Source organism: Rattus norvegicus, chromosome X (genome assembly GCF_021556685.1).
Source record: "Rattus norvegicus strain SHRSP/BbbUtx chromosome X, alternate assembly SHRSP_T2T, whole genome shotgun sequence".
NCBI classification, from domain to species: Eukaryota; Metazoa; Chordata; class Mammalia; order Rodentia; family Muridae; genus Rattus; species Rattus norvegicus.
The window spans coordinates 12,346,386-12,372,880 of NC_141554.1; the positions used below are offsets into that span (position 1 = coordinate 12,346,386).

At 38.0% G+C, this 26,495-nt stretch overlaps 1 protein-coding gene across 1 annotated transcript in view; it reads left to right on the forward strand.

Annotated features, from left to right (window-relative positions):
- Maob (monoamine oxidase B) overlaps nucleotides 1-26,495 on the forward strand; it is a 103,648-nt gene that overhangs the window by 65,184 nt on the left and 11,969 nt on the right. Inside the window, 7 exon segments of the mRNA NM_013198.1 lie at nucleotides 6,831-6,935; nucleotides 7,830-7,921; nucleotides 10,818-10,959; nucleotides 12,094-12,243; nucleotides 13,204-13,363; nucleotides 23,019-23,115; nucleotides 24,587-24,640. Of these exon segments, the coding sequence (NP_037330.1) occupies nucleotides 6,831-6,935; nucleotides 7,830-7,921; nucleotides 10,818-10,959; nucleotides 12,094-12,243; nucleotides 13,204-13,363; nucleotides 23,019-23,115; nucleotides 24,587-24,640 (800 nt within the window).

Genomic DNA, 26,495 nt, shown 5'->3' on the forward strand with positions numbered 1-26,495 from the left:
AATACAGTTTAAGAGAAAACATTGAGTAACATTGTCACCAGAAAAGACACTGAGGTACCCTGAAGATTTTATGGTCATCTGAATAGGAAGTATGATTGGTTTGGTTTTCTGTGAAATGCACTCTTTTCATTAAAGCGTTTACTTTTAAGTGTGTGTGTGTGTGTGTGTGTGTGTGTGTGTGTGTGGTTTTTCAAGGCAGGGTTTTTTATATTGTAATTGTGCAGCCTTTTATTTGAACCAAGATTTCACCTATACAGTCCAACACTGCTAATTATCTGTCTGTATTTTGAAAAGCACATTATCCAGGGCTAGAACACTCATGTTGCTTAATAAATTAGGGGTATCTTAAAAATTACATGGTCTAAGCAAAGGGATAGTATTTATTGAAATATTTTAGATACCTATACCATTTGATCAAATAAAGATTTACGTGTGTGCAAACGGAAAGAGTGAAAAGTCAGCACAGAGAGGTGGTTTGTAGCTGTGAACATTATTCTGCATTGGAAACAGCATCTTGGCATTAGCAGTCTGTCCTAGTGGTTTGCTATGTGATAGGGTTTAAAGTGGCGGATTCAAGCATCAAAAGGATTCAGGGTCTCCTTGGGAACAGTCGTATTCTTTGAAGTCAACAATCTAATTTGGGAGACTTCTTCCTGTGGAATTCAGACTTGCCTTTATCAGCAGGTGCATTCAAAACAGATATGGGAGGAAAAGAAGACAAATGATAAGTTATTTTGAGTTACAATGTTCAGCCATCCACATTAAACATTTACTCTTTCAGGAGAAATTAAATTTGGGAGTTGGTGGTGAAGGTCATAGCCAAGAACTCCCACATGCTAGGCAAGTACTTTTCCTCTGAGGCATACTCCCAGCCCTGAGAAATTAACTGTGTTCACAAAGTAATCATGCTGCCACCTTAGATGCTAAACAATTCCTCTTCTTCAGATTTACTGCTCAACCAATCATTCATCTTCCACCCACCCATCCCTGTGCTTCAATGTTTGCCAATCATCAATTGAATCTATTGTACTCTTGTGGGAGCACTATTCAAACATACAGATTATTGGTTCATTTCCTTAAGTGACTGTAGACAGAAAAGAGGTAATACAATTTCCAGACTCCAAATGGTTATTGTGCACAAGATAAGTTTTAGATGCTTCTTCATGAAACTGAATCTTATGATTTGGAAAGTTGTCTGCACTTCCCACTGGAGATTAGAAGGTAAAGAATGTTGGCTGAAAGATGCCATGAATATGCCCCACTAAGATCAGACAAGATGCCTGATGAAGCACAAAGGCAGCCACTTTTTTTCAACAATCACCTTCTTCTGAACACCTTGAAAATCATGTTCAGGATTTAGGATTTGTTCCAGAGAGTATGGGAACCTTTCTGTTGGAGAAGAAAGGAGAGAGTAGGACTAGCTCCTTTTCGTGCCTTGCTATTATTCTATCCATTTTTCTATCTCAGGATACCTGCTATGAGGCTATGTCTGAATGGAAGACTCTGCCTCACTATGGTCATATAATTCCCCATTTCAACACTCACATGTTACCTCCTCAGTAACATCTTCTGTGACTACCTTATTTAAAGTCACACCCAACTCCAAACTACTAGCACTTCCTGTTTATCCTCCCTACTTTCTTTGTCTGCTTAGCATTGTTCCCTCTCCAATCAACTACATGCTTTTCTTATTGTACTTTTGCTTCATCTATTTTGTTTACACCTACTAAAATATACACTTGTCAAAAGAGAGATTTCCATCTTCTGTATATCCAGTTGCCTAGAATACTGCCAAGTACATGGGAAGTGCTTGTTGAATGAATAAAGAAGTTGTTGTGACAACCATTTGAAAATGAACTGGACTGAACTTTGGCTGGAAAAGGAAAACAGCTGCAAAAATGATCTGGCCAGTCTTTCAACTGATCATTAGCTCATGCCTGGCTTGTAAGACTATGAAGTGATCACTGGAATCAATGCTTACTGGAATCAATGCATCCCGGAACCTTCTGTAAATCAGCTGAGATGTTGCTCATAGAGCCAACACCTGAACTCTATTACTATTGTAGAAGTTTGTTGTATTTCAGCCATGCTTCAGGGAAATTCACTGACACAGAAAAAGAAAAACTCAAAAATTATAGGTTAAATTCTGATCCTACCACATGGAAATCATACAACCACGAACACTTTATCAAGGCCATCCTTGGAACTGATCTTTAAATGGAACATTGTATTCACATGCTCCCTGCCACATTGTGAAGATTAAACTACACAATTTAATCAGAACTATTAGCATGTTGTGCTAAATAATTAAGAGGTTGGTGAATTCCTGATCAGAGGCATTAGCCTTTGAATATGTGAATTAAAATCTTGCTGTCACTTAGTTATAAGAAGTTCAACCAATACATTTTTCATCTGTCTGACTCAGTTTCTCTATTTCAAAAGGGCAGTCTTGTGCCTGTGATATGGAGTCATTATGTACACAAAAGTTGGGTAAAGTACAACCAAGGGGCCAGTGCAGAGGAAGCTCTGCGGTAGCTATTGCCATAGTTATTACATAGTTAATTCTACAAGGCCTGACCTGCTTTTTACAACTCAATTTTTCCCATCTCTCCCTAAATGAACAATATCAGGCCTTTCATAAGCTGGGATGATGTTGGCAGATTTCAAAACCATATCTGGCCCCTGTGCTGATGCTCTCTAAATGCCATGTTGAATGTATATAAATATGAATGAGAGCCACAAAGCCAGCATGCCATAGAGGAAGAAAACTGGTTCTCTAAGTACAACTTGCAGGTCTCCTTTACTCTGTGAGAAAGATTAGATTTCTCTTAACATAAAACTATGGATCAAAAGTAAAGAAACCTCGGTTCTGCAAATGCATATATGATCTAAGTAAAACCTAATTCATATGTATAAAAGTGGCCATACTGTACAAAGACAAATAAGCGACAAAGGCTCCCCTGGCCAGGAAGGTAAGGTTCCCTTGTATATTGGAAGTGAGATACTAAGAGAAAAAAGGTCATCCTTCAGGAACTTGATCTAAGGAGAATGAGGCCACCCATTTCTGCTGGCAGTGACTGTCAGCATCAAGCATCAAGAACAAGAAGGCCATAGGAAGCTCATATAAAGGTGAGGCCTTCACTTCCAGTACAAAGGTAAGAGGGAAAAAAGGACTTGTAGGGCTTTGACATTCACCAGGCAAGCTTGTTTTGCTTAATTAAGGTTCCAGAAGACTGGCTCAGATAGTTTTTAGCCTGACAAATCTTTACAGGCTCCAAAATAAGGCCACATCAAGATCCAATTGTTTCCTTGCTTTCATCAAGTTTACCATAAAAATTGAATTTATGTCTTCATGCCAGAAATCCAGACCTTCAGAATTTACTCAATATTCTCAAACTATATTGTATGAGAAAAATTGATAAAATGTTTTTAAATGAAAAGATATGGGTGAATGGCATTTATTTACACTTTTTGCATAGCCTCTTTACACCCAGTTCCACAGACAGTGGCTAGATGTTCATATCTACATTAACACTTAATGCACTGAAACATGGTGTTTGGAATGAAATATATAAAGAAACTTTTCCCTCACGTAGATGTATGGTTGGAAAATGGAGACCCCCCAATCCTACTGCATCCATTTTAGGAACCCAGAGGGGATCCTTCAACCCTAGTTGACAATGGTTGGTCTTCATACATCATGAGATATCATCTAATTCTCAAGAAAAGTATGATTGAAAAGATTCAATAAATGATACAGAATGTGTTTAAAATATAAAATTGGCTGAAAACAAGCAAAAGAGTAATTGCTTGAATGTCTATACTTCAACCACCAAATAAATGTATGTATGTATGAATAAGTAAATAAAAACAAACAAACAAACAAACAAACAAACAAACTGTTCTACCACAGAGCTATACTCTTGTGTTCATAAATTTCTTTGTCATCTAGAATTTTTACAATGGCATACTGTGGTGTGTGTGTGTTTGTGTGTGTATGTGTGTGTGTGTGTAAGAGAGAGAGAGAGAGAGAGAGAGAGAGAGAGAGAGAGAGAGAGAGAAAGAGAGAGAGAGAGAGAATGAGAGAGAATATGTGTGTTTTAGGTGTGTGATATTTAAATCAAAGATAGCTAATACTCTTTTCTATTCAGCCCTGTCTACCTTCTCACAATTCCCCACCTTCCCTGAAGTATGCTTGAAAGATCTTCGAGTTTTTTATGAACTCCTACCACCTATTTCCCCATAAGTCCATTTCACTGTTCTCTCTGGGGAACCGGGAGGACAATGTAACTTTCTCTCAAACCTCAAATGCCCTCTTCCCTCTGGTGTCATAGCGCCCTGTCATGCTTACTTTGGGACACTTATTTAACTTTGATCATGGTGCTTTTGATATTAGTAATATATATATATATATATATATATATATATATATATATATATATGCTAATGATTATTTCCTGACAATTGACAGAGCGTTCCCATCCTCTATTCTCAAGTACACATGTACATTGGCATTCATGAGAACACATATGTACATACATACATACTGTTGATCTATATAGCTACTGTAAATTAAATCAAAATCTAGTAGTTTTAATGTGCGACTTGTAATATTCCAAAGTAGTCATTTAAACTTATCTATGTGTTATTTTCTTAACCTATGATAGAAAGAAAGACTACTGTGCTGCATCACGGGGCTGTTGTGAGGACAAAACAAAAATGCTATTTGGAATTAGACTTTATAACTAGGCACTTCATGGGCTGGGGGCTTATTATGATGTCCTTTCATGATTTCTTCAGAACTGGTTGCCTTGGATAGAGTTCAAAAGAGTAACAATTGTAGGACTGTTTATACCAAGTCCAAACCTCTTGCAGAGCCTTTGGTTGTGTGATTTTATAAACTTCCATTTCCTCCCTCTCCTACTTATTCCCTGAAGCTTAAAGCTTTGTGACTTTTTTAATTGGTCTAACAATAGCTCTTTCCTGTGTTTATTGGAAACTTTCCCTCATCTAATAAAAGCATACTTGCTTTTATGAATCTAGCAAAGCTAAATCATTATCTGTTTAGATGTAAGTCACTGAGGACTAAGAGTAAATTCATGCATAAGAAAGTCACGTGTACTCTTCAAACTCTAGTGTTCTTGGTATATTGTTTGGTCACCAATTTGCTTGTACAGATTGTTATTTCTCTTTATAATTCTGAATAAAACCCCTTTATAAGAATATGTTTAGATTAGGATCACTTTGGCACTTGGTCTCTGCCACTATTGTCTTGCAGAAGCCTTGTGGTTTGGGAGCCCCATACCTTATCTTGAGTTATATTTCACCTGAGCCTCTGAGTTGCAGTTTAGCAAGCAGAGTCCTGTAATGGACCTGCAAGCACCCCTCCATTCACTGCCACATAACACATTCTGTGCAAAGTTGTTGTTCTTGGACAAAGGAGGAAAGTGTTGCAGAGAAGCACCCATCTTGCAAGGCTTCCTGTTTAGAAGATGAATGTAGGAGGAGTAGGCTACTGCCATTGGGTGACCTCTGAGCTGCAGGTCATGGTTTGTCAGTTAACTCTACTCTGGCCTAAAACCTGTCTTTCCTCCTTTTTCCAGGTCAAGCTAAAGAGTTAAACTTGAGGGCGGGTCTCCTTTTGTGAAAAAATTATCTCGTGCTCCCTGTAACTTAAGAAAAAAGAATTAGAACTTGGAAAAGAGGGAATTCTACTAACCGTACTACTCTGAATTTGAATCATGTCTCTTTTCCAAGTGTCTAGCCTACTCTGTAGGCTTTGGCCATGACAATACCCTCCTCTCATTAAGCTACCCTCTCTTTCTTTATCTGACTCATTCTTCTTGAGAACTCAGTCTTTCTGACTCTTGTGACCTATGGAGAAAAAAAATAGACCAAGGTGGTCACAAGAATTAGCATAAAATCTCTTCTCATTTTGCTTCTTGGTTGCCCTGACTATAAAAGCAATACAAGACAAATCTTTGCTGAATGACTCATGGTTACTGGGAAGCTTATTCTGATTCACATGAAAGATGTTGCCATATTGCACAGCCTAACATCTGACCAAGGTTTTTAAATAGACCTAAAAATAGGTTTGATATATGTATCTTTTAACTGCCCTCAGCAAGTTAGGACTCCCAAGTGTGAACTGTACGTTGCCTTATTGTTAATATTTTATGGGGCTGTATTCCTAATTCTTTATGTCAATAGGTTTCTCTTTCTGGTGAGGAGACCTAGCTAGTATCAGAATGCTTTTGAGGGAGACCTGAAGTTTTTCATTTGTCCTCTTTAATTTCAATGACTTCAGAAAACTCCTGTGTATATCTAGACTTCTGACTCCTTGGAAGAGCTTGGCTGGTCTTGTTTTGTGGCTCTTCCTTCACATAACTACACGTGTGGTTTCTTGCTCCTTCTAACTTGTGTTGTGATTATAATTGTGATTTTTAATTCTCTGTCTATCCAATGGCTTCTGATTCTAAGATGTTCACAGGTATTGTTGACTACAGAGATACCTTTGCTTATTCTGTTCTATACTGGATTTAGATTTTATATGATAAGGATCCCAATTTTAGAGACAACCTCTTTACTCTGCTTAACTTGTCACCAAACTTACTTGTATGAAAGAATATTTTAATGTAGATGTCTATGCCAAAACAGTTGAACAGGATTCTATGGATACAGTTGCCAGAAGACTTGAGTGTGTGTTACATATCAGACAGTCACGTGTCAGTAGCTAATATGATTTTGCTCTTTAAAAATTGCCAACTTTTCAGATCTAACAAGATTTACTCTGTGGTAAATGTTTTCTTTTAAATATATTTTTCTCATAGGGAAAATCATATGCCTTCAGGGGCCCATTCCCACCAGTGTGGAATCCAATCACTTACCTAGATTATAACAACCTCTGGAGAACAATGGATGAGATGGGCCAAGAGGTAACACTTCCTAAAGCTGTTTTGACTACATATGTAGTTTTCATTAGTTCTAAGAAGAAAAAAGTGCAATGTATCAGTAATCCCACATGCATAGTATAGTGTCCAGCACATATTATCAATGAATATCAGTGAAATGAATGAATGAATTCATATTTAACTTCTAAAAGAATGAGGGACTGTATCTAAATGGCAGATTGTTATTTATATACACTTGATAAGCAAGTAGAGAAGTATGAAGCCAATAGCCTTCCTGGGATAATTTTTCTAATTTAAAAAACTCTACGACACAGAAGTTTCTTTCTCTAGCACACCCAAATGTGCAGCCCACAAGTCAATAAATACATGGAAAGTTTAACTGAAATCTCTTCTGATTTTGAGACGATTAGCAACAGCTCTTTGATACTAATTAAAGAATTGAATTTATGAGTGACTATTGTTATGTTATCAATTTAATTTCCCTTACCTGTGGGTTCACTTTCTATGGTTGCTTTTATCTATGACCAATTGCATTTGAAAAATATTAAATAGAATATTCTAGAAGCAGATGCCATATTCATATAACTTATTACAATACATTGTTACAAATATTGTTTTATCTTTGTTAATATATTGCTGTATTCAATGTAGCAAATAAATTTTATTGTAGATATATTCATATAAGAAAAATATATTTATTATGAAGGAACATTATTATAAACTGAGTGCTACAGGTCTGAGTGGGAACATTGAGGCACACAGGCATTGAGGTTTATGCTATTTGAGAAACTATTAGGGGTACTTAGAAAAATTAAATTTTAAACTTTTTCTTCTTTGAGTTAGAGATTTACTATTGTTCAAATAATTCACTGAATGGAAAATTGTCTTCTTCTTTCTTCTTTAATGCATCTGACGTAGATTCCCAGTGATGCTCCATGGAAGGCACCCCTTGCTGAAGAGTGGGACTACATGACAATGAAAGAGTTGCTAGATAAGATCTGCTGGACCAAGTAAGCTCTTTCATTGGTCAAAAATATTTATTGTAACAATGCTTCGGGTCTCTTTACATATGCCATTCAACAGGCGTGAGGCAAGGAAGTATCTGCTTCATGTCTAAACCCATACCACTGGCTATATGAATAGTTGAAAGATACTGAAATTAAGTATTCCCCTAAAGATAGATCTATTTTATTCCTTTAGTATAGTTTTGCACCACAACAATGCCATTTTCCTCATAACGTCCTGAGAATGATCTAGAATAAGCTATCTTTTTTATTTAGAATGTTTTAAAGGTCAGTGGTTTAACAGTCTCACTTACCAGCTTGTTGATGTAGGACTAGTTTTGTATTCCTCAACTGGTGGTACAGATAACATAGGCATTTGAAACATCATTTGTGATACAGTGCAAATCTTCACTGTTTTAAACAATGACTTCTGGGTAATTCTACTTATAGAAGAAATGAGTGAGCAGGCCTACTGTCCCAATTAGTGAAAAACCTGTAGTGTTGAAATTAAGCATTTGCAACAGTGAGAGTAGAAAGGATTACAGGGCTTTAAGTTCAAGCCAACTTCAGGCACATGAGTAATAGAACTGGGCACCAAGTGAAAGAGTACTGTCCTGTAATGCTGAATCACATTTCTTAAAAACCTATTTGAGTCTGACGTTGGTTTTCACATTCTGGATGTTAAGGAAAGAAGTGATAGCATTGACCACTTAAAGTAAAAAACAAGATTTTAGACAAATCTGAATCAACAGATGTGCCTGAATAACAAGACAGACTTTTTCATCTTATAATTCATTTAAAGACAGTAGATATGGGGGATGAAGGGCAGAGAGAGAGAGAGAGAGAGAGAGAGAGAGAGAGAGAGAGAGAGAGAGGAGAGAGAGAGCGCGCCAAAGGATGGGGTAGAGGTTTTAATATCATGTTGTGGAGGAATATATTGTACTTTAAAAAATAATATTAAACACATAGAAAAACAGTCTTCTATAGATTAGAAACAGTGATATATACAATCCTCCCTCTGAAAATCATATTATTTATTTATAATTTGATTTATAATGGACATCCACTGGCAAATATTTCCTTAAAATGAATGGTACAATATAAATATCTATTACTGTTCTATTGTACATTTTGAATACCTCAAGGCTTTTTATTATTATTATATGTGTTGCATATTATATAACATGACTTTGAATGCACTCCATTCTGAAATGATCATTTGAGCCATGCATTAAACCATTTAAGAACACATATCTATGCAATTAAAAACTTGATATGAGAACATGGTTTATAATAGAATTTATTTTGCTTGTAATAGAATTTTGGTTTTTTATAATTTTTTTTAGATTTCCAATCTACATTTGTTTTAGATCTTCTGTGATGGAAAGCTTTTAATAAATTCAGTTTGATCTTCTGTCCCCAAAGAGCTTTTAGGCACCTTCAAAATGGGACCAGTTTTGTTTCTTTGAGATCATGGAGACCTGTGATTTACTGCCACAGCCTTGACCTCAGCCTCCAGTTAGTGAATACCCTTCATTGTCAACTCACAAAAAGAATGCTGAGATATTTATGTAAACAAGAATTAGAGCATTTTGTAATTATTCCTAAGCAAGATATGCATGAGATCATTTGTTGACTTTAAAGAAAACAACACCCAGAAAAACTAACCTATTCTGATTCAAAGTAAATCACAAGCATTCAAAGACTAATGCTGATCATTCCTCTAGTTGTAATTTATAAAATGTTGTTTGGAAGCACAAAATGTATTTTCAAATGTGATCATAGATATTCAGTTGCCTTTTAGAAAAAGGCACATCAAGTGAAATTTATATTGTCTTTTGGGTGAAAGAAATATGGAAAATATTCATTGCATCTTTTTTATCTTAAGAATTTCCAAAACACATCTGTGTATGTATTTTTATATAGAAATTTAGTATATCGTATATCCTGTTAAAAGTCAAGAAGGCAAAAATTACGACATCTAATTATACCCTTAAATGCTGTAAAGCCCATTTCTTTTCTTACTGAAGCTCCCAGAGTAAATCAAAAAAGGATTATAAATGTACCTGCCTGACACAGAGAAATAGTTGCCCTCCTTCAATTAATCATCATTAGTCTTTCTACAGAAAGAATATTTTTCACATGAGAGACACAGACTACATTCAAATATATTTTATTTTATAATTTGTGATTTCTCATTTTATTATTAGCTATTACTAATTTCTCATTGTGCCTTAATTACAAAATCAAAGGATTCTATATTGCTCAAAAGTAAACCCAAAACTTCAGACATAATGGGCAAGCTGCATCTCTAGATCATAAATTAAATGTTATCATAGGTTTTTAAATAAAATGCAATAGATAGATGGTTGGAGAGATGGCTGAGTAGTTAAGAGTGGTTACTACTCTTGTAAATGATGTGGGTTCAGTTCACAGCACCTACAACAGGTTGCACATGACCATCTTTAACTCCATCTCCAGGAGATCCAGATCCAGCAGCCTTTCTGGCAGCTGTCAGAGCCTGGGCATATGTAGTGCTCAGGACTTCTGGGAGGAGAAAGATAGAGATAGAAATCCAGGTTGATTTCAAAAGTCTTGATTTTAACAACTTAGTGTGTGCTGATACCTTTTACCCAGATAAATACTGAGGGAAGACAAGCAGGTGTGTAGGAACAACTGATAACAGAATATGGCCAACATCATTCTGAATAAGGTGCTTTGTTTAAAGAGGCATAAATACCATATTTCCTAAATCCATGCCCTCATGTTTTATGATATTGAGTTCCAGAAGTTTTCTATATTTTGTTAAATGTAGCCATGGAAACATATGACTTGACTACTCTAGAATCTTAAGAAAACTGTTCTGCATTTGCTAATCGCATTCTTGTTTCTTCCTGAGCAGCTCTACAAAGCAGATTGCCACACTCTTTGTGAACCTATGTGTAACTGCGGAGACCCATGAGGTTTCTGCACTGTGGTTCCTGTGGTATGTGAAGCAGTGTGGGGGTACAACCAGAATCATATCAACAACCAATGGAGGACAGGTACCCACTCTCCTGACACACAACCACTACTACAGAAATCGCTGTTATTCTGCAATCATGAGATGGTGGTGCATGAGACAGATTGTGGTTTGTCATACTTTACTGTGGTATCTTCAAGAAGCTTTCAAAAGGGGCTATATGTTGTCATGTATCCAGTGACCAACATAATTTTAAGACTAGGCTCCTCAGAAAGTTCAAACAAGAAAGATAGAAATGTACTTGAAATTCTAAAGAATACCCCATGCTTTAGGCTGTAACTCAGTGATAAAACACTTCCTTCGTACAAAACAGGCTCTAGATCCATCCCCAGCATTAAGAAAGAAGGAGAGGGCTGGAGAGATGGCTCAGTGGTTAAGAGCTCCGACTGCTCTTCCAGAGGTCCTGAGTTCAATTCCCAGCAACCACATGGTGGCTCACAACCATCTGTAATGGGATCCGATGCCCTTTTCTGGTGTGTCTGAAGACAGTGACAGTGTACTCACTCTACAGTGTACTTACATACGTAAAATAAATAAAAAATCTTTAAAAAAAAGAAAGGAGAAATAAAGAAAAAAGAAAAGAATGGAGTGAAGAATGTTTGGAAAAAAAACCACTCCATATATGAGAATTTATTCTCTCTTTTATTTACTGCATGTTCTTTGAGCATTTTTAAGCCATGCACCCCCATTAGACTATAAACTAGACTGAAGTTTTTAATGTCCTTGGTAATCATGTTCCTTTCCTTCCTCTCCTCTTTACTTATCATCCTCTCCCCCCCCCCCCCGCCACTTCTTTGTGAACCTATTTGAAATAGTCTTTAAAAAGCCAATAGGGAAACAATGAGCTATTCAGCAGGTAAAAGAGCCAAAGGATGTAGAAAGTGCCCAAACAACATGGTGACCAGGCAAAATGCAGATAAGGATAATTCTGAGAATGTCCAGCTCAGAAGCCTGTAATTAGAGACAAATTCAAATAGTGATAATAATGTAAGTAACAATGTACCCAATAGCAAGTTATAGGACATTATTATCAACAATAAATTGAAATCTTACAAATTTTAGAGGAAGGATAGCCAGGAAAAAAATTATCCCCTTAGCTGTTTATGTCAATTCCTATATTTCCCATCCATCTTGAGTCCCATTTTCTTCTTTCCAGGAGAGGAAATTTATTGGTGGATCTGGTCAAGTGAGTGAGCGGATAAAGGATATCCTTGGGGACAGAGTGAAGCTGGAGAGGCCGGTGATCCACATTGACCAGACAGGAGAAAATGTTGTTGTGAAAACCCTAAACCATGAAATATATGAGGTAAGCAAGACTTTCAGAGTCAGGGAAAGAGATCAGAGGCCCATGTGTAAGGAAGATTATATGAGGCCAAGGATAGCACACTTCATAGAATCTGTTTGCCAGAGCTAGCTACATTGATCTAAAAGAAAAAAAAAACAAAGCAAAACTATTTGAGAGGAGAGAGAACTGAAAATGTTCTCACTTGATGTGCCAGGATGGTGGAGGGATACCCAGGGAAGCCCCGCCCTCCCAGAGAAGTGGAGTGGGATGGAGGAGGGATTAAGGTGTGATGGGAGACCTGGAGGAGGATATAAAGTGAATGCATAAGTAAATTAATGGGAAAACAAAAAAAGAGAATGTACTCTCTTTAATAGGCCCTTGGGTAATTATAAAACCAAAATTAATGCTTAATAAACATCAATCATGGCTTATGGTCCAGGCATTACTCTGAGAGTTGGGAATTTTCTAACTTTATATTTTCAATTTAGTAAAATATTACAGCTCTAATCCACTATATAGTTAGAATATAAAGTGGTTCCACTAGTGAAAAGTAGTGAGAAGAAATTAAGCAGGAAAGGAGAAGGCATCCCGTAAGGTGTACTGGGCAGATGGACCACAGCCCTTTAAATAAGCTTGTAGCAAAGGCCTTATTGAGATTGGTGAGCCAGATGAAGGAGACGAGTGACTCTGTGGTCTAAATTGGGAGCATGTCTGGATTGACCAAGGAATATAAGGTAGCCAAAAATGGCAAACAAAAGAGATGCTGAGATAAAGCATAAGAGGAAGTTGGATGGAGACATAGCAGGGAAGGCATAGGAGGTTTCAAACAAGGGAGCAGTAATGGATGCTTTGTCTTTTAACTGGGTCCTTCTGGCTTCACTGTTAAGCTATAGAAGGGAGCAAGGGTAGAAAAAGAGAGAGGGTTGAGAAAAACTTTTACTGCAGGCCAATGGTGGCTAATGACATTTACTTTTCTTTCAGGCTAAATATGTGATTAGTGCCATCCCACCTGTTTTGGGCATGAAGATTCACCATAGTCCTCCTCTGCCCATTCTAAGAAACCAGCTGATTACTCGTGTGCCTTTGGGTTCAGTTATTAAGTGCATGGTTTATTATAAAGAACCCTTCTGGAGGAAAAAGGGTAAGTTCATTCTTGACATAAAGACTTACTAGAGAAGGTCCACAAAACTTCATATCAGGATATGTATTTGGATAAATATGTATTAGAATCTGCACAGAAAATTTATGTCCTCTGGTCTTTTTCTTCTGAGTGCTAACATGATGGGTGTGTGACAATACCTCTGACTATTACAGGTTCTAAGTATAATTCTTGCAAATAAAATGTATTGGCACAAACACATTATTATTCCCTGAAATCTGACCCATTCTTCAAATAACTTGATATAAAGTTTATTTAATCCTTTCCCAAGCCCCAGAAGAACATGCTATTTCATTTTGTAATATATTTTTCAAACACATGGATTCAGGAAGACATGGATTAATGAATATGGATGTAGACCAGTGGTTGAATGCTTGCACAGCACGAACAAGATTCTGTTTTATCCCCAGCTACACACACACACACACACACACACACACACACACACACACACCACACCACATACACATACACACACACACAGTGGCAATTATGAAAATTTTCAGGTCACTTTTTACTAGTGTCAATATTCTATTTAATTAAATAAGATTCATTTCTTCATCCACATGCACTTATGTTACTTCACCAGTGCATAGGGATGCTCACAAAAGCTTACAACACTGCTTGAAATACTCCTGATGTATTCTGTCCAATACTCATTCCATTAGCGATATGTGGATATGAAACACTAAGATGTAGCTGATAACAGTGAGTTAACAATTACTTTAATACATACCCAAACACATATACGCATACATACATACATGCATACATGCATACATACATACATACATACATACATACATACATACATACATACAAACATACAGCTAGTATCTGCTGCCTTGGACAACATGAAACATATACAATCATTTCTGTTTTTATTTCCTCTGATCATGTCTACTTAACTACCAAGTGAAGCCCAGGAAAGAGTAGCAATCCTTAAGGCTGTGGGAAAAGGGCAGAGTGGAATAGAATGAGGAGAAAGACTGTAGATGTAAGATTTAATATTCCTGTAGACAACTGGGCTAGCTAACATTACAGTTTGCTGTGAGGACAGTGTTTCCTGTATCCAGTCAGCTCTCTGTATCCATGGATTCTGCACCTGCATACCCAGCCAGGTATAGAGACAAAGGAAGAATATTTGGAAAAGAATTATACCTGTTCTGAAGACTTTTTTTCTTATTTCCTAAACCATTCAGTATAAGATCAGTTTATTCAACATCTATATCCTATTAGGTACTTTTAGTAATCTCAAAATGATTTATCATATATAAGAAAATATGTTTACAATATGTGAGGGACTTGTACACCCAAGGATTTTGGTTCCCCTAGGGGTTTGTGGAGCAAATCCTTCTAGATGCTGAAGAACAAACAACTGTTAACCTTTCTCTACCACACTTCAGTCTCTTAACTTCCCACCTTCCAAGGAATCCTGCTTAGTGCTCTTATTGAAGTGGTACATCCAGTTAGCAAGTACTCTACATTGAAAAAGACTCACATTGAAATGTTCTTTTCTTTTGCTCTTTGTATCCAATGGCAGCAGCATAATGGAACCAAGCAAGCATCTTCCTCCTGAAACTCAGGGCATGAATTTTAGGTAGCTGCCTAGAGGAAAGTAGATAAATCATTTAGGATGAGGAATATACACTGCTTTTGTTTTTTTTCTTTTATGTGATTATTAGCTCTTTATTTAATTTTCTCATGCACTATATTTTCATCATTCTCTTTCACCTCATCTAACTCCTACGAATCCTCCCCACCTCCCTACCAAGTTTTTGTTGTTACAAATCAAGAGCTTCTTGAGATAGTTTCTCAGTTTCAAATATGAGCCTGCAATTTCCATGCAATTTCTGATAAAAGTGTAAGTCAAATTCTGGGATCAACAGATGGGAGACCTTTGTGAGCATTCCTGTCTTCTTGCACTCCTGCTAGCTAATACTGTCTTAAGAATTACTTTTGTGGCTGAAAAGATGCCCCATTGGTTAATGCACTAGCTCCTTTTCCAGAGGACCTGAGTTCAATTCCCAGCAACCACATGGTGGCTCAAAACCATCTATAATGAGTTATGGTGCCCTCTTCTGGCATACAGGTGTACTGCACTAGGACACCATTAGAAAAAGAAAAAAGACACAGAAGTTACTTTCTGGACCAGTGAGATGGTGTTGGATTCGTGGGACATATATGGTGGGAAGAGAATCAACTCCCATAAGCTGTTCTCCAATCCACACATCAAAGCATGACACATGATTTTACACACACACACACACACACACACACACACACACACACACAAATAAAAAATAATCTCAATAGTTAAAAAGTTATTTTTCAATAAGGAGGAATTATCCCATTTATCCATGGTTCATATTTTTACTATTAATCAAGATCAAGGTTTAATGTTAAACCATGTTATACTTTTTGGTTTATCACTTCCTCTTTAATTTTTTCTATATATGATATAAATATTTTTCTTCTGCAAAGAAATTCTCAAATATATACACAGTGCTGTTAGATGGTGTTTAGAATTGAACCCAGGCTTCACAGAACTTCATTCCAGGTCCCAAATGGGGCCTTTCTATTCCCATTATCTTAAGCACTGGGCTCCAAGTAGTTTTGGCATTTATATAAGTAAATGATTAAACATAAGCTATAATAATATTTTATTCCTAATTACACACAAATACTCGAAAAAGACATATACCATGATAATTGTAAAATATGCAAAGTAAATTTTTTGAAAAGCTGAAATTAAATCCTAAACCCACTTTTGACTTTAGAAAACTTAGGTATATATTACCTACTCCTTTGGTATATGGTTCTGGTCATTATAGCTTTATAATATGTTTTGATATTTGGAGAGACACTATTTCCTTATTTTCCCTTTATTCTCTTCTTAGTAAATTTCAATTGCTCTTCTGTTTGAATGCTATGATCGTTTGATTGAAACTTTTTTCTATATCCTTACACACACACACACACACACACACACATACACACACACGCACGCACACACGCACACACATTGTTTAATCTAATTCCAATTCTTCCTCCATCTCACCACCTATATCTGAAGTATTTTTTCCATTTCTCCCTGATTTCTCACCAAGGATGTTAGTACTTTGGGAGGAATTTATGTAGCATCCTGAATGGCTGTATTGTTTCCAAGAATAGCTCCTTTTGGTTGGTTGGTTCTGCTTTTACCTTCAGTTTTCTTCTTAAAGGAACTTGTTAAATTGTGGGAGTGTCCTTGTGTATACATTTAAAAGAATGATGCGCCACAAAGTTATTGGGACACTGTGTCCCAATACTTCATGTATGTGTACCACGTGTATGTGTTGCTCCCAAAGATGACCGAAAAAGGCATTAGATCCTCTGGGATGGCAATTGCAGATGTTTGTGTGCCACCATTGTGGGTGCCAGGAACTGAACCTGGGTCCTATGCAAGAACAAGTGCTCTGAACTGGATAGTTTTATGTCAATTTGATACACACTGAAGTCATCTGACAAGAAGGGAACCTGAAGAAAATGCTTCCATAACATTGTGCTGTAGGCAAGTCAATAGGTCATTTTCTTAATCAGAAATTGATGGAGGAGGACCTAGTCCATTGTGGGTGTTGGAATGTCTAGGCTGGTGGTCCAGGGTTCTGTAAGAAAGCAGGCTGAGGAAGCCATGGGGAACAAGCCAGTAAGCAGCATTTCTTCACTGCCTTTACATCAATCAGCTCCTGCCTCCAGGATCCTGCCCTGTTTGAGTTCCTGTCCTGACTTCCTTTAATGATGAACAGTAATGTGGAAGTTTAAGCTGAATGAACCCTTTCCTCCCTAAGTTGCTTTCATCATGGTATTTTTCCACAGCGATAGAAATCCTAAGACATGCTCTTATCACTGGACCATCTCCTGCTTCCCACTACTAGATTTGAAATCACAGATTATTATTTTTTTTACCAATGTTCTTCTTTTTTTTTAATTAACTTGAGTATTTCTTATTTACATTTCGAGTGTTATTCCCCTTCCCGGTTTCTGGGCAAACGTCCCCCTAATCCCTCCCCCTCCCCTCCTTTATGGGTGTTCCCCTCCCCATCTTCCCCCCATTGCCACCCTCTCCCCAACAATCTAGTTCACTGGGGGTTCAGTCTTAGCAGGACCCAGGGCTTCCCCTTCCACTGGTGATCTTACTAGAATATTCATTGCTACCTATGAGGTCAGAGTCCAGGGTCAGTCCATGTATAGTCTTTAGGTAGTGGCTTAGTCCCTGGAAGCTCTGGTTGCTTGGCATTGTTGTTCATAAGGGGTCTCAAGCCCCTTCAAGCTCTTCCAGTTCTTTCTCTGATTCCTTCAACGGGGGTCCTGTTCTCAGTTCAGTGGTTTGCTGCTGGCATTCGCCTCTGTATTTGCTGTATTCTGGCTGTGTCTCTCAGGAGCGATCTACATCGGCTCCTGTCGGCCTGCACTTTCTTTGCTTCATCCATCTTGTCTAAATGGATGGCTGTATATGTATGGGCCACATGTGGGGCAGGCTCTGAATGGGTGTTCCTTCTGTGTCTGTTTTAATCTTTGCCTCTCTATTCCCTGCCAAGGGTCTTCTTGTTCCCCTTTTAAAGAAGGAGTGAAGCATTCACATTTTGATCATCCGTCTTGAGTTTCATTTGTTCTAGGCATCTGGGGTAATTCAAGCATTAGGGCTAATAGCCACTTATCAATGAGTGCATACCATGTGTGTTTTTCTGTGATTGGGTTACCTCACTCAGGATGATATTTTCCAGTTCCAACCATTTGCCTACTAATTTCATGAAGTCATTGTTTTTGATAAAAAAAATCACAGATTAACTACAACACAACAATAGCAAAACTAGCCACTTCTATTCCTATCCTGATGCACATGGATAGCTCTATAGCTGAGCTCTAATGTGAATGGGGTTTGCCATTTTTGCACGCCAAGGCATGTGGCATGCCTTACTGTTTTTCTTTCCATTCCTCTGATTTCAACCAGATGGATTTCATACATTACTTGGTTTTCTCTTCTGTGTTGGTTACTACTATTTTGCTAATCTATGAGTTATCTAGATCTTTCCCCTTGACGTACCAAACACTTGTAATTTCTGAATGTTGACTCTGGGCAATTATGTGCAGTATGGATCTCACCACCCAACTGGTGGATTTTCTGACTTTTTAAAATAAGGGCTCTTCAACAGAGGAATGGATACAGAAAATGTGGTACATCTACACAATGGAATATTACTCAGCTATCAAAAACAATGACTTTATGAAATTCGTAGGCAAATGGTTGGAACTGGAAAATATCATCCTGAGTGAGGTAACCCAATCACAGAAAAACACACATGGTATGCACTCATTGATAATTGGCTATTAGCCCAAATGCTTGAATTACCCCAGATGCCTAGAACAAATGAAACTCAAGACGGATGATCAAAATGTGAATGCTTCACTCCTTCTTTAAAAGGGGAACAAGAAGACCCTTGGCAGGGAATAGAGAGGCAAAGATTAAAACAGACACAGAAGGAACACCCATTCAGAGCCTGCCCCACATGTGGCCCATACATATACAGCCATCCATTTAGACAAGATGGATGAAGCAAAGAAAGTGCAGGCCGACAGGAGCCGATGTAGATTGCTCCTGAGAGACACAGCCAGAATATAGCAAATACAGAGGCGAATGCCGGCAGCAAACCACTGAACTGAGAACAGGACCCCCGTTGAAGGAATCAGAGAAAGAACTGGAAGAGCTTGAAGGGGCTCGAGACCCCATATGTACAACAATGCCAAGCAACCAGAGCTTCCAGGGACTAAGCCACTACCTAAGGACTATACATGGACTGACCCTGGACTCTGACCTCATAGGTAGCAATGAATATCCTAGTAAGAGCACCAGTGGAAGGGGAAGCCCTGGGTCCTGCTAAGACTGAACCCCCAGTGAACTATATTGTTGGGGGGAGGGTGGCAATGGGGGGAGGATGGGGAGGGGAACACCCATAAAGGGGGGGGGGAGGGATTAGGGGGATGTTTGCCCGGAAACCGGGAAAGGGAATAACACTCGAAATGTAAATAAGAAATACTCAAGTTAATAAAAAAATAAATAAATAAAATAAGGGCTCTTGGTTACAACTATTCCACTACATTGCCTTTGCATTTTGTTTAATTTTGCTTATTTGAAAGTATTTTTCTTTTATTGGTTATTTTTTATTTACATTTAAAATGTTATTCCCTTTGCCAGTTTCCCAGACATAAACCCCCTATCCCATTCCCCTCACCTTCTTCTATAAGGTTGTTCCCCTCCGCATCCACCCCCCATCCCATCCCCCCAACATTCCCCTACACTGGAGATGCAACTTTGTCAGGACCTAGGGCTTGTCCTTCCATTGGTGCCCAACAAGGCCATCCTCTGCAACATATGCAGCTAGGGCCATGGGTCAGTCCATGTACAGTCTTTAATGTTGGTTTAGTCCCTAGGAGCTCTAGTTGTTGTTCTTATAGGGTTGCAAGCCCCTTCAGCTCTTTTAATCCTTTCTCTAATTCCTCCAAAGAGGATCCCATTCTCAGTTCAATGGTTTGCTGCTAGCATTCACCTCCGTATTTGACATGCTCTGGCTGTGCCTCTCGGGATACATCTATCCTGTCAGCTCCTGTCAGCATGCATTTCTTAGCTTCATCAATCTTATCTAGTTTTCATGACTGTGTGTGTGTGTGTGTGTGTGTGTGTGTATATATATATGCCACATGTGGGGCAGGCTCTGAATGACCATTCCTTCAATCTCTGCTCCAAACTTTGCCTTCATATCCCCTCCTATGAATATTTTCCCCCTTTTAAGAAGGAGTGAAGCATCTGCACTTTGGTCATCCTTCTTCTTGAGCTTCCTATGGTCTGTGGATTGTATTTTGGGTGATTCGAGCTTCTGGGCTAATATTCACTTATTAGTGAGTTCATACCATGTGTGTTTTTCTGTGATTGGGTTACCTTACTCAGGATGATGTTTTTTAGTTCAATCCATTTGCCTATGAATTTCCTGAAGTCATTGTTTTTGATAGCTGAGTAGTACTCCACTGTGTAGATATACCACATTTTCTGTATCCATTCCTCTGTTGAAGGGCATCTGCGTTCTTTCCAGCTTTTGGATATTATAAATAAGGCTGCTATGAACATAGTGGAGCATGTGTCTTTGTTTTATGTTGGAGCATCTTTTGGGTATATGCCCAGGAGAGATATAACTGGGTCCTCAGGTAGTGCAATGTCCAATTTTCTGAGGAACCTCCAGACTGATATTCAGAGTGGTTGTACCAGTTTGCAATCCCACCAACAATGGAGGAGTGTTCCTCTTTCTTCACATCCTTGCCAGCATCTGTTGTCATCTGAGTTTTTGATCTTAGCCATTCTGACAGGTGTGAGGTGGAATCTCAGGGTTGTTTTGATTTGCATTTCCTTGATAACTAAGGATGTTGATCATTTCTTTAGGTGCTTCTCAGCCATTCGAAATTCCTCAGTTGAGAATTCTTCGTTTAGCACTGTACCACATTTTTAATAAGGTTATTTGGCTGTCTGGTGTCTAACTTCTTGAGTTCTTTGTATATTTTGGATATTAGCCCTCTATCAAATATAGGATTGGTAAAGATCTTTTCCCAATCTCTTGGTTCCTGTTATGTCCTAATGACAGTGTCCTTTGGCTTACAGAAACTTTGCAGTTTTATGAGGTCTCGTTTGTCGATTCTTGATCTTAAAGCATAAGCCATTGGTGTTCTGTTCAGGAAAATTTCCCCAGTGCCCATATGTTCAAGACTCTACCCCACTTTTTCTTCTATTGTTTGAGTATATCTGGCTTGATATGGCAGTTCTTGATCCACCTGGACTTGAGCTTTTTACAGAGCAATAAAAATGGAACGATTTGCATTATTCTACATGCTGACCTCCATTTGAACAAGCACCAGTTTTTGAAAATGCTATCTTTTTTCCACTGGATAGTTTTAGCGCCTTTGTTAAAGATCAAGTGACCATGGGTGGTACATTCATTTCTGGAGCTTCAATTCTATTCCATTGATCTACCTGCCTGTCTCTGTACCAATAACATACAGGTTCTTATCATGATTGCTCTGTAATATAGCTTGAGGTCAGGGATAGTGATTTCCCCAGAAGTTCTTTTATTGTTGAGGATAGTTTTCACTATCCTGGGTTTTTTGTTATTTGAAATGAATTTGCAAATTTCTCTTTCTATGTCTATGAAGAATTGAGTTGGAATTTTGATGGGGATTGCACTGAATCTGTAGATTACTTTTGGTAAAATGGTCATTTTTGCTACGTTAATCCTGTCAATCCATGAGCATGGGAGGTCTTTCCATCCTCTGAGATCTTTTTCAATTTCTTTCTTCAGAGACTTGGAGTTCTTGTCATACAGGTCTTTCACTTGCTTAGTTACAGTCAAATGAAAGGATTTTAAATTATAGTGACTATTGTGAAGGGTGTCATTTCCACAATTTCTTTCTCAGCCTGTTTACCTTTTGAGTAGAGGAAGGCTACTGATTTGATTGAGTTAATTTTATATCCAGCCACTTTACTGAAATTGTTTATCAGGCTTAGTCGTTCTCTGGTGGCACTTTTGTGGTCACTTAAATATACTATCATATCATCTGTAAATAGTGATATTTTGACTTCTTCCTATCCAACTTGTATCCCTTTGACCTCCTTTTGTTGTCTGATTTCTCTGGCTAGGGCTTCCAGTACTCTATATTCAATAAGTTGAGAATAAGTGGGCAGCATTGTCTACTCCCTGATTTTAGTGGGATTGATTCAAATTTCTCTCCAATTAGTTTGATGTTGGCTACTGGTTTGCTGTATATTGATTTTACTATGTTTAGTTATGGGACTTGAATTCCTGATCTTTCCAGGACTTTTATCATGAAGGGGTGTTGAATTTTGTAAAATGCTTTCTCAGCATCTAATGAAATGATCATGTGGTTTTTTTTTTCCTTTGAGTTTGTTTATATAGTGGTTTATGTTGATGGATTTCCGTATATTAAATGATCCCTGCATCCCTAGGATGAAGTCTACTTGATCATGATGGCTGATGGTTTTAATGTGTTCTTAGATTCGGTTCATGAGAATTTTATTGAGCATTTTAGTGTCAATATTCATAAAGGAAATTGGTCTGAAGTTCTCTTTCTTTATTGGGTCTTTGTGTGGTTTAGGTATAAGCATAATTGTGGCCTCATAGAAGGTATTGGGTAGTGTTCCTTCTGTTTCTGTTTTGTGGAATAGATTGGACAGATTGGTATTAGGTCTTCTATGAAACCCATCTGGTCCTGGGCTTTTTTTGTAGGGGGGAGATATTTAATAACTTCTTCTATTTCTTTAGGAGTTATGGGACTGTTTAGATGGTTTATGTCTAGAAAATTGTCCATTTCCTCTGGATTTTCCAGTTTTGTTAAGTATAGGCTTTTTCTTTTTTCATAGAACCACGGTTACCTAGCCTGTCCTTGACAACCATTCAGTTTGCTTTCATCCACCTAAATTAGATTGGTTTATGTTTGGCCTCCAGATTTCTCAAATTGAAAACTGTTTTTCATTGCAATTGCTGTGAGCAAAATGATTGGGCAATGAGCATGTTCATGTACTTCCCTGTTTTCTAAGATTTCTGTGGAACCATGGTTATTGAAGGAGAGGAAGCTCCAATTGCGTACACATTGGATGATACCAAGCCAGATGGCAGCTGTGCTGCTATAATGGGGTAAGGCACAATTATAGTTTATAGCTGTATTTGCTACTGGCAAGATAATACGATACTATTGATTATGAAATACAAAGCTTTTACAAAACAATTTTTTCTTGATAGTACTATTCTGTAAATCCAGTGATAGGAGTATTATTTATTTATTTATTTATTTATTTATTTATTTATTTTTGGAGCTGAGAACCGAACCCAGGGCCTTGCGCTTACTAGGCAAGCACTCTACCACTGAGCTAAATCCCCAACCTGATAGGAGTATTCTTATTGTTTCTTTTAAATAATAAATATGTATATGTCAAATACAAATAACATTTAATTTTGTTATATTCATTTTTTAGTTCATATTAGTGTATCAGTAGATATGTTTTAGATATATCCTTACGTGATAGACTGATACAAAGAGGAGTATTTTACTAAGATTTCTTATGGAAAGTGTGTGGGCCTCCATGTTGTTTACTATGTTTTCTGTTGTTTTAGATAAGTTCTTAAAACTGGATAACATAAAGAGATGATGTTCATTGTACCTCACAGTTCTGAAAATCTAAGAGCATAAAATTAATATTTACAAGGCTTCTGATAAGGGTCTTGTGCTGCTTGAAAACACAGCAGAGAGGAAGCAAGGACACAGGCAGAGAAGCCAAACTTGTTATTTAAAATAACCCACTCTCCCAAAGAGCAATCCACTGTCATGGAAACCATATTAATCCTTTCAATTCCCCATGATTTAAAATATTCTGAAAGGCCCTACCACTTCTTAACCCTATTATACTGTGAATGGAACTTCAATATGAGTTTTGATGAGCACAACTGTATCTAAATCACAGTAAACATTATGCAAGTGGGTTATTGAGATTTCTTTTCTGAATCCCACTACAAAAAAGTGGAGGCCAGCCTTAGGCACAACTTGCCCCAGGACAGTTGAAGAGTGTTTAGGGACCACGATTTGAGGCAAAGATGTATTTGCCTTGAGGAGGAAGACTTGAGATGACCTACAGAAAGCCAAGGAGAGAACAGCAAGGGCAGAGCAAATGGCGAAGCAGGAAGCAACTGCAGGGCTAGAAATGAGACAGCATCTCAAAGGTTGTGTGTTACAGGGTCATCATGTGGAGACAGAACCAAAGGGCAAAGAAGAACTGGATGGCTCAGACACAGCCTTAACTGAGCATTTGAGACTCTAGTCTCTAGGTCACTAAGCCTGCTGGAGGGCAGTAGAGCTTTCATCATACTAACCTAGAAGAAATCATGGCCAGTAATTTACTTTTACTCCCCTGATTCCCCCAAAGCCAGAAAGTGCTCCTCAGTGTCAAGAATGGGTCATTGAAACAGAGATTGAAATGGATCATTGAAACTGTGAACACTAAGTCAGTATATAAGCGTTCCCTTGCATTGTACACAGGGCATGTGTAACCATAGAAATGCAGTGAAGGAGAAAGTATTAAACGGCTCTCTGTTTCTTGGTTGTATATTTTAGATTTATCCTTGCTCACAAAGCTAGAAAACTGGTACGCCTTACTAAAGAAGAAAGGTAACAAAATCTTCTTTCCTTCTTTCTTCTTTCCCTTTTCTCTTTTTTCTCTCCCTTCCCCATCCCTGTTTCTTCCTTTTATCACTCCCTGCTCTTTTAGTTGATAAGCAGATAGTTTTCTAGAACAAAATACACTCTCAAAAGGGAATGTAGGCTACTCAAGTCATCTCTTTCTTTCCTCTGCCTTTTCTCTCTCAGCCCATTCTTTTCTTCTTTTTACAATATTTGGTTGTCATTTGATATTTATTGACTTTTTCAGCATACAGAGTACATTGTAATATGTATATTGCTAGGGTGATTATGTTAATGATAAAGGTCTTATATGTCACAATGCTTATTACTTAAGAACAAAATATTCAAGTTAATACTTACCGAATTATACACAAGGCATTATGCTAAGAACTATTGAAAGACCCCTGGAGAGGACCTTTCCCTCAGGAGGAGTCCCAAGCGCCCAATGACCGAGCCGAGTCCACTCGGATGCAATCAGCAAGAGGGTTTATTGGAAAACACAGGTACCTGCGGGCACACAGTCTCTTCGGAGGACTTGTGCACCCAGCAGCTCCAGCATGGGGCTTTTATAGGGATTGGGGAAGCAGAAGCAGGCGTACAGAAGCAGATGCATAATTACAGGGATTGGTGGATTCAAACGAGGCACATAGACATGTTCACATATGATTGGCTATTTCACATGATGAGGTAATAAGGTATAGCTACACGCATTGGCAGGTTTGGGGCGTCCTGGATGTCGGGGGCTGGGGGCTTATCTCTTCCTGCCAGGTGGCCTGTGAGTCAGATCCGGTACTCCTGGTCTGTTCTGCATTCCTTTCCTTTTATGGTCTGTTAGTTCTAGCGGCAGGGCGGGGCTGCCTGGACTTGCTTTTCACAGTGTTTAGTCCTGAGGTTGTGAATTTTGAAACATACTCTTTTAACTTCATATTTTTAAACCTTAAATCTGTATAATTTTCCTTTCACTATGAACATTGTGAAAATTTATGTAAGGCAAGAGTTTACCTGTGGAGGAGATTATTAAGTAGACAAATGGCTAGGTTAGGCAGCATTACATAAATGATGCATAGCAATTCCAGATCATAGGTACAGAGATGAATTTCTCTGGAGGCTATCTCTCTTAGCAATTTGTATCCACCACTGCCAAATATGTATGCCTGTACCACAACTGATAGCATATTTAATGACTGAAAGCCCAAATGACTTTACAGTGAATTATTTCAGTCTGCATGGCATGTTCCTCAAAACCCATGCCACCTTGCTGCATGGCCAGAGCTGTGGAGGTCTGACTGGGCCATAGATTTCAAACTGTCCCCACTGGAATATAAGATCCATGAAGGTTAGAAAGTGTGACTCACTCATTGCTGAATCTTCAATGCTCTGAACACATCTTTTTCCAAGTTGTCTTTTTAATCTTGTTAATAGATTAGTGCATCATATACCTTAACAACTACGTCTTTCATGTGGTCAGGATTATTTATTCTAATAGTTTAATAAACAATCTGTCATACACAGAAATAATCCTATTTGAATATATTATTTTTGATTTATCTTTTGTTTAGATTTTATTTTTAATCACATGTGACATGTGTGCATATGCAAATGTGTATGACATGTGTGTATGTGTATGTACTGCACATGTGCACATGTGTGTGAGATAGAGAAAAAGAAAGAGAGACAGAGAGAGTGCATGTACCTTTGGAGGCCAGAAATGTTGCAGACCCTTAGAGCTAAAGTTACAGCAGCTATGAACTGTCCAATGATGATGCTAGGAACCAAAAGTGGGTCCTCCAAAGAACTGAGAGACACACTCTTAACTGCTGATCCATTTCTCCAGTCCTCTAAG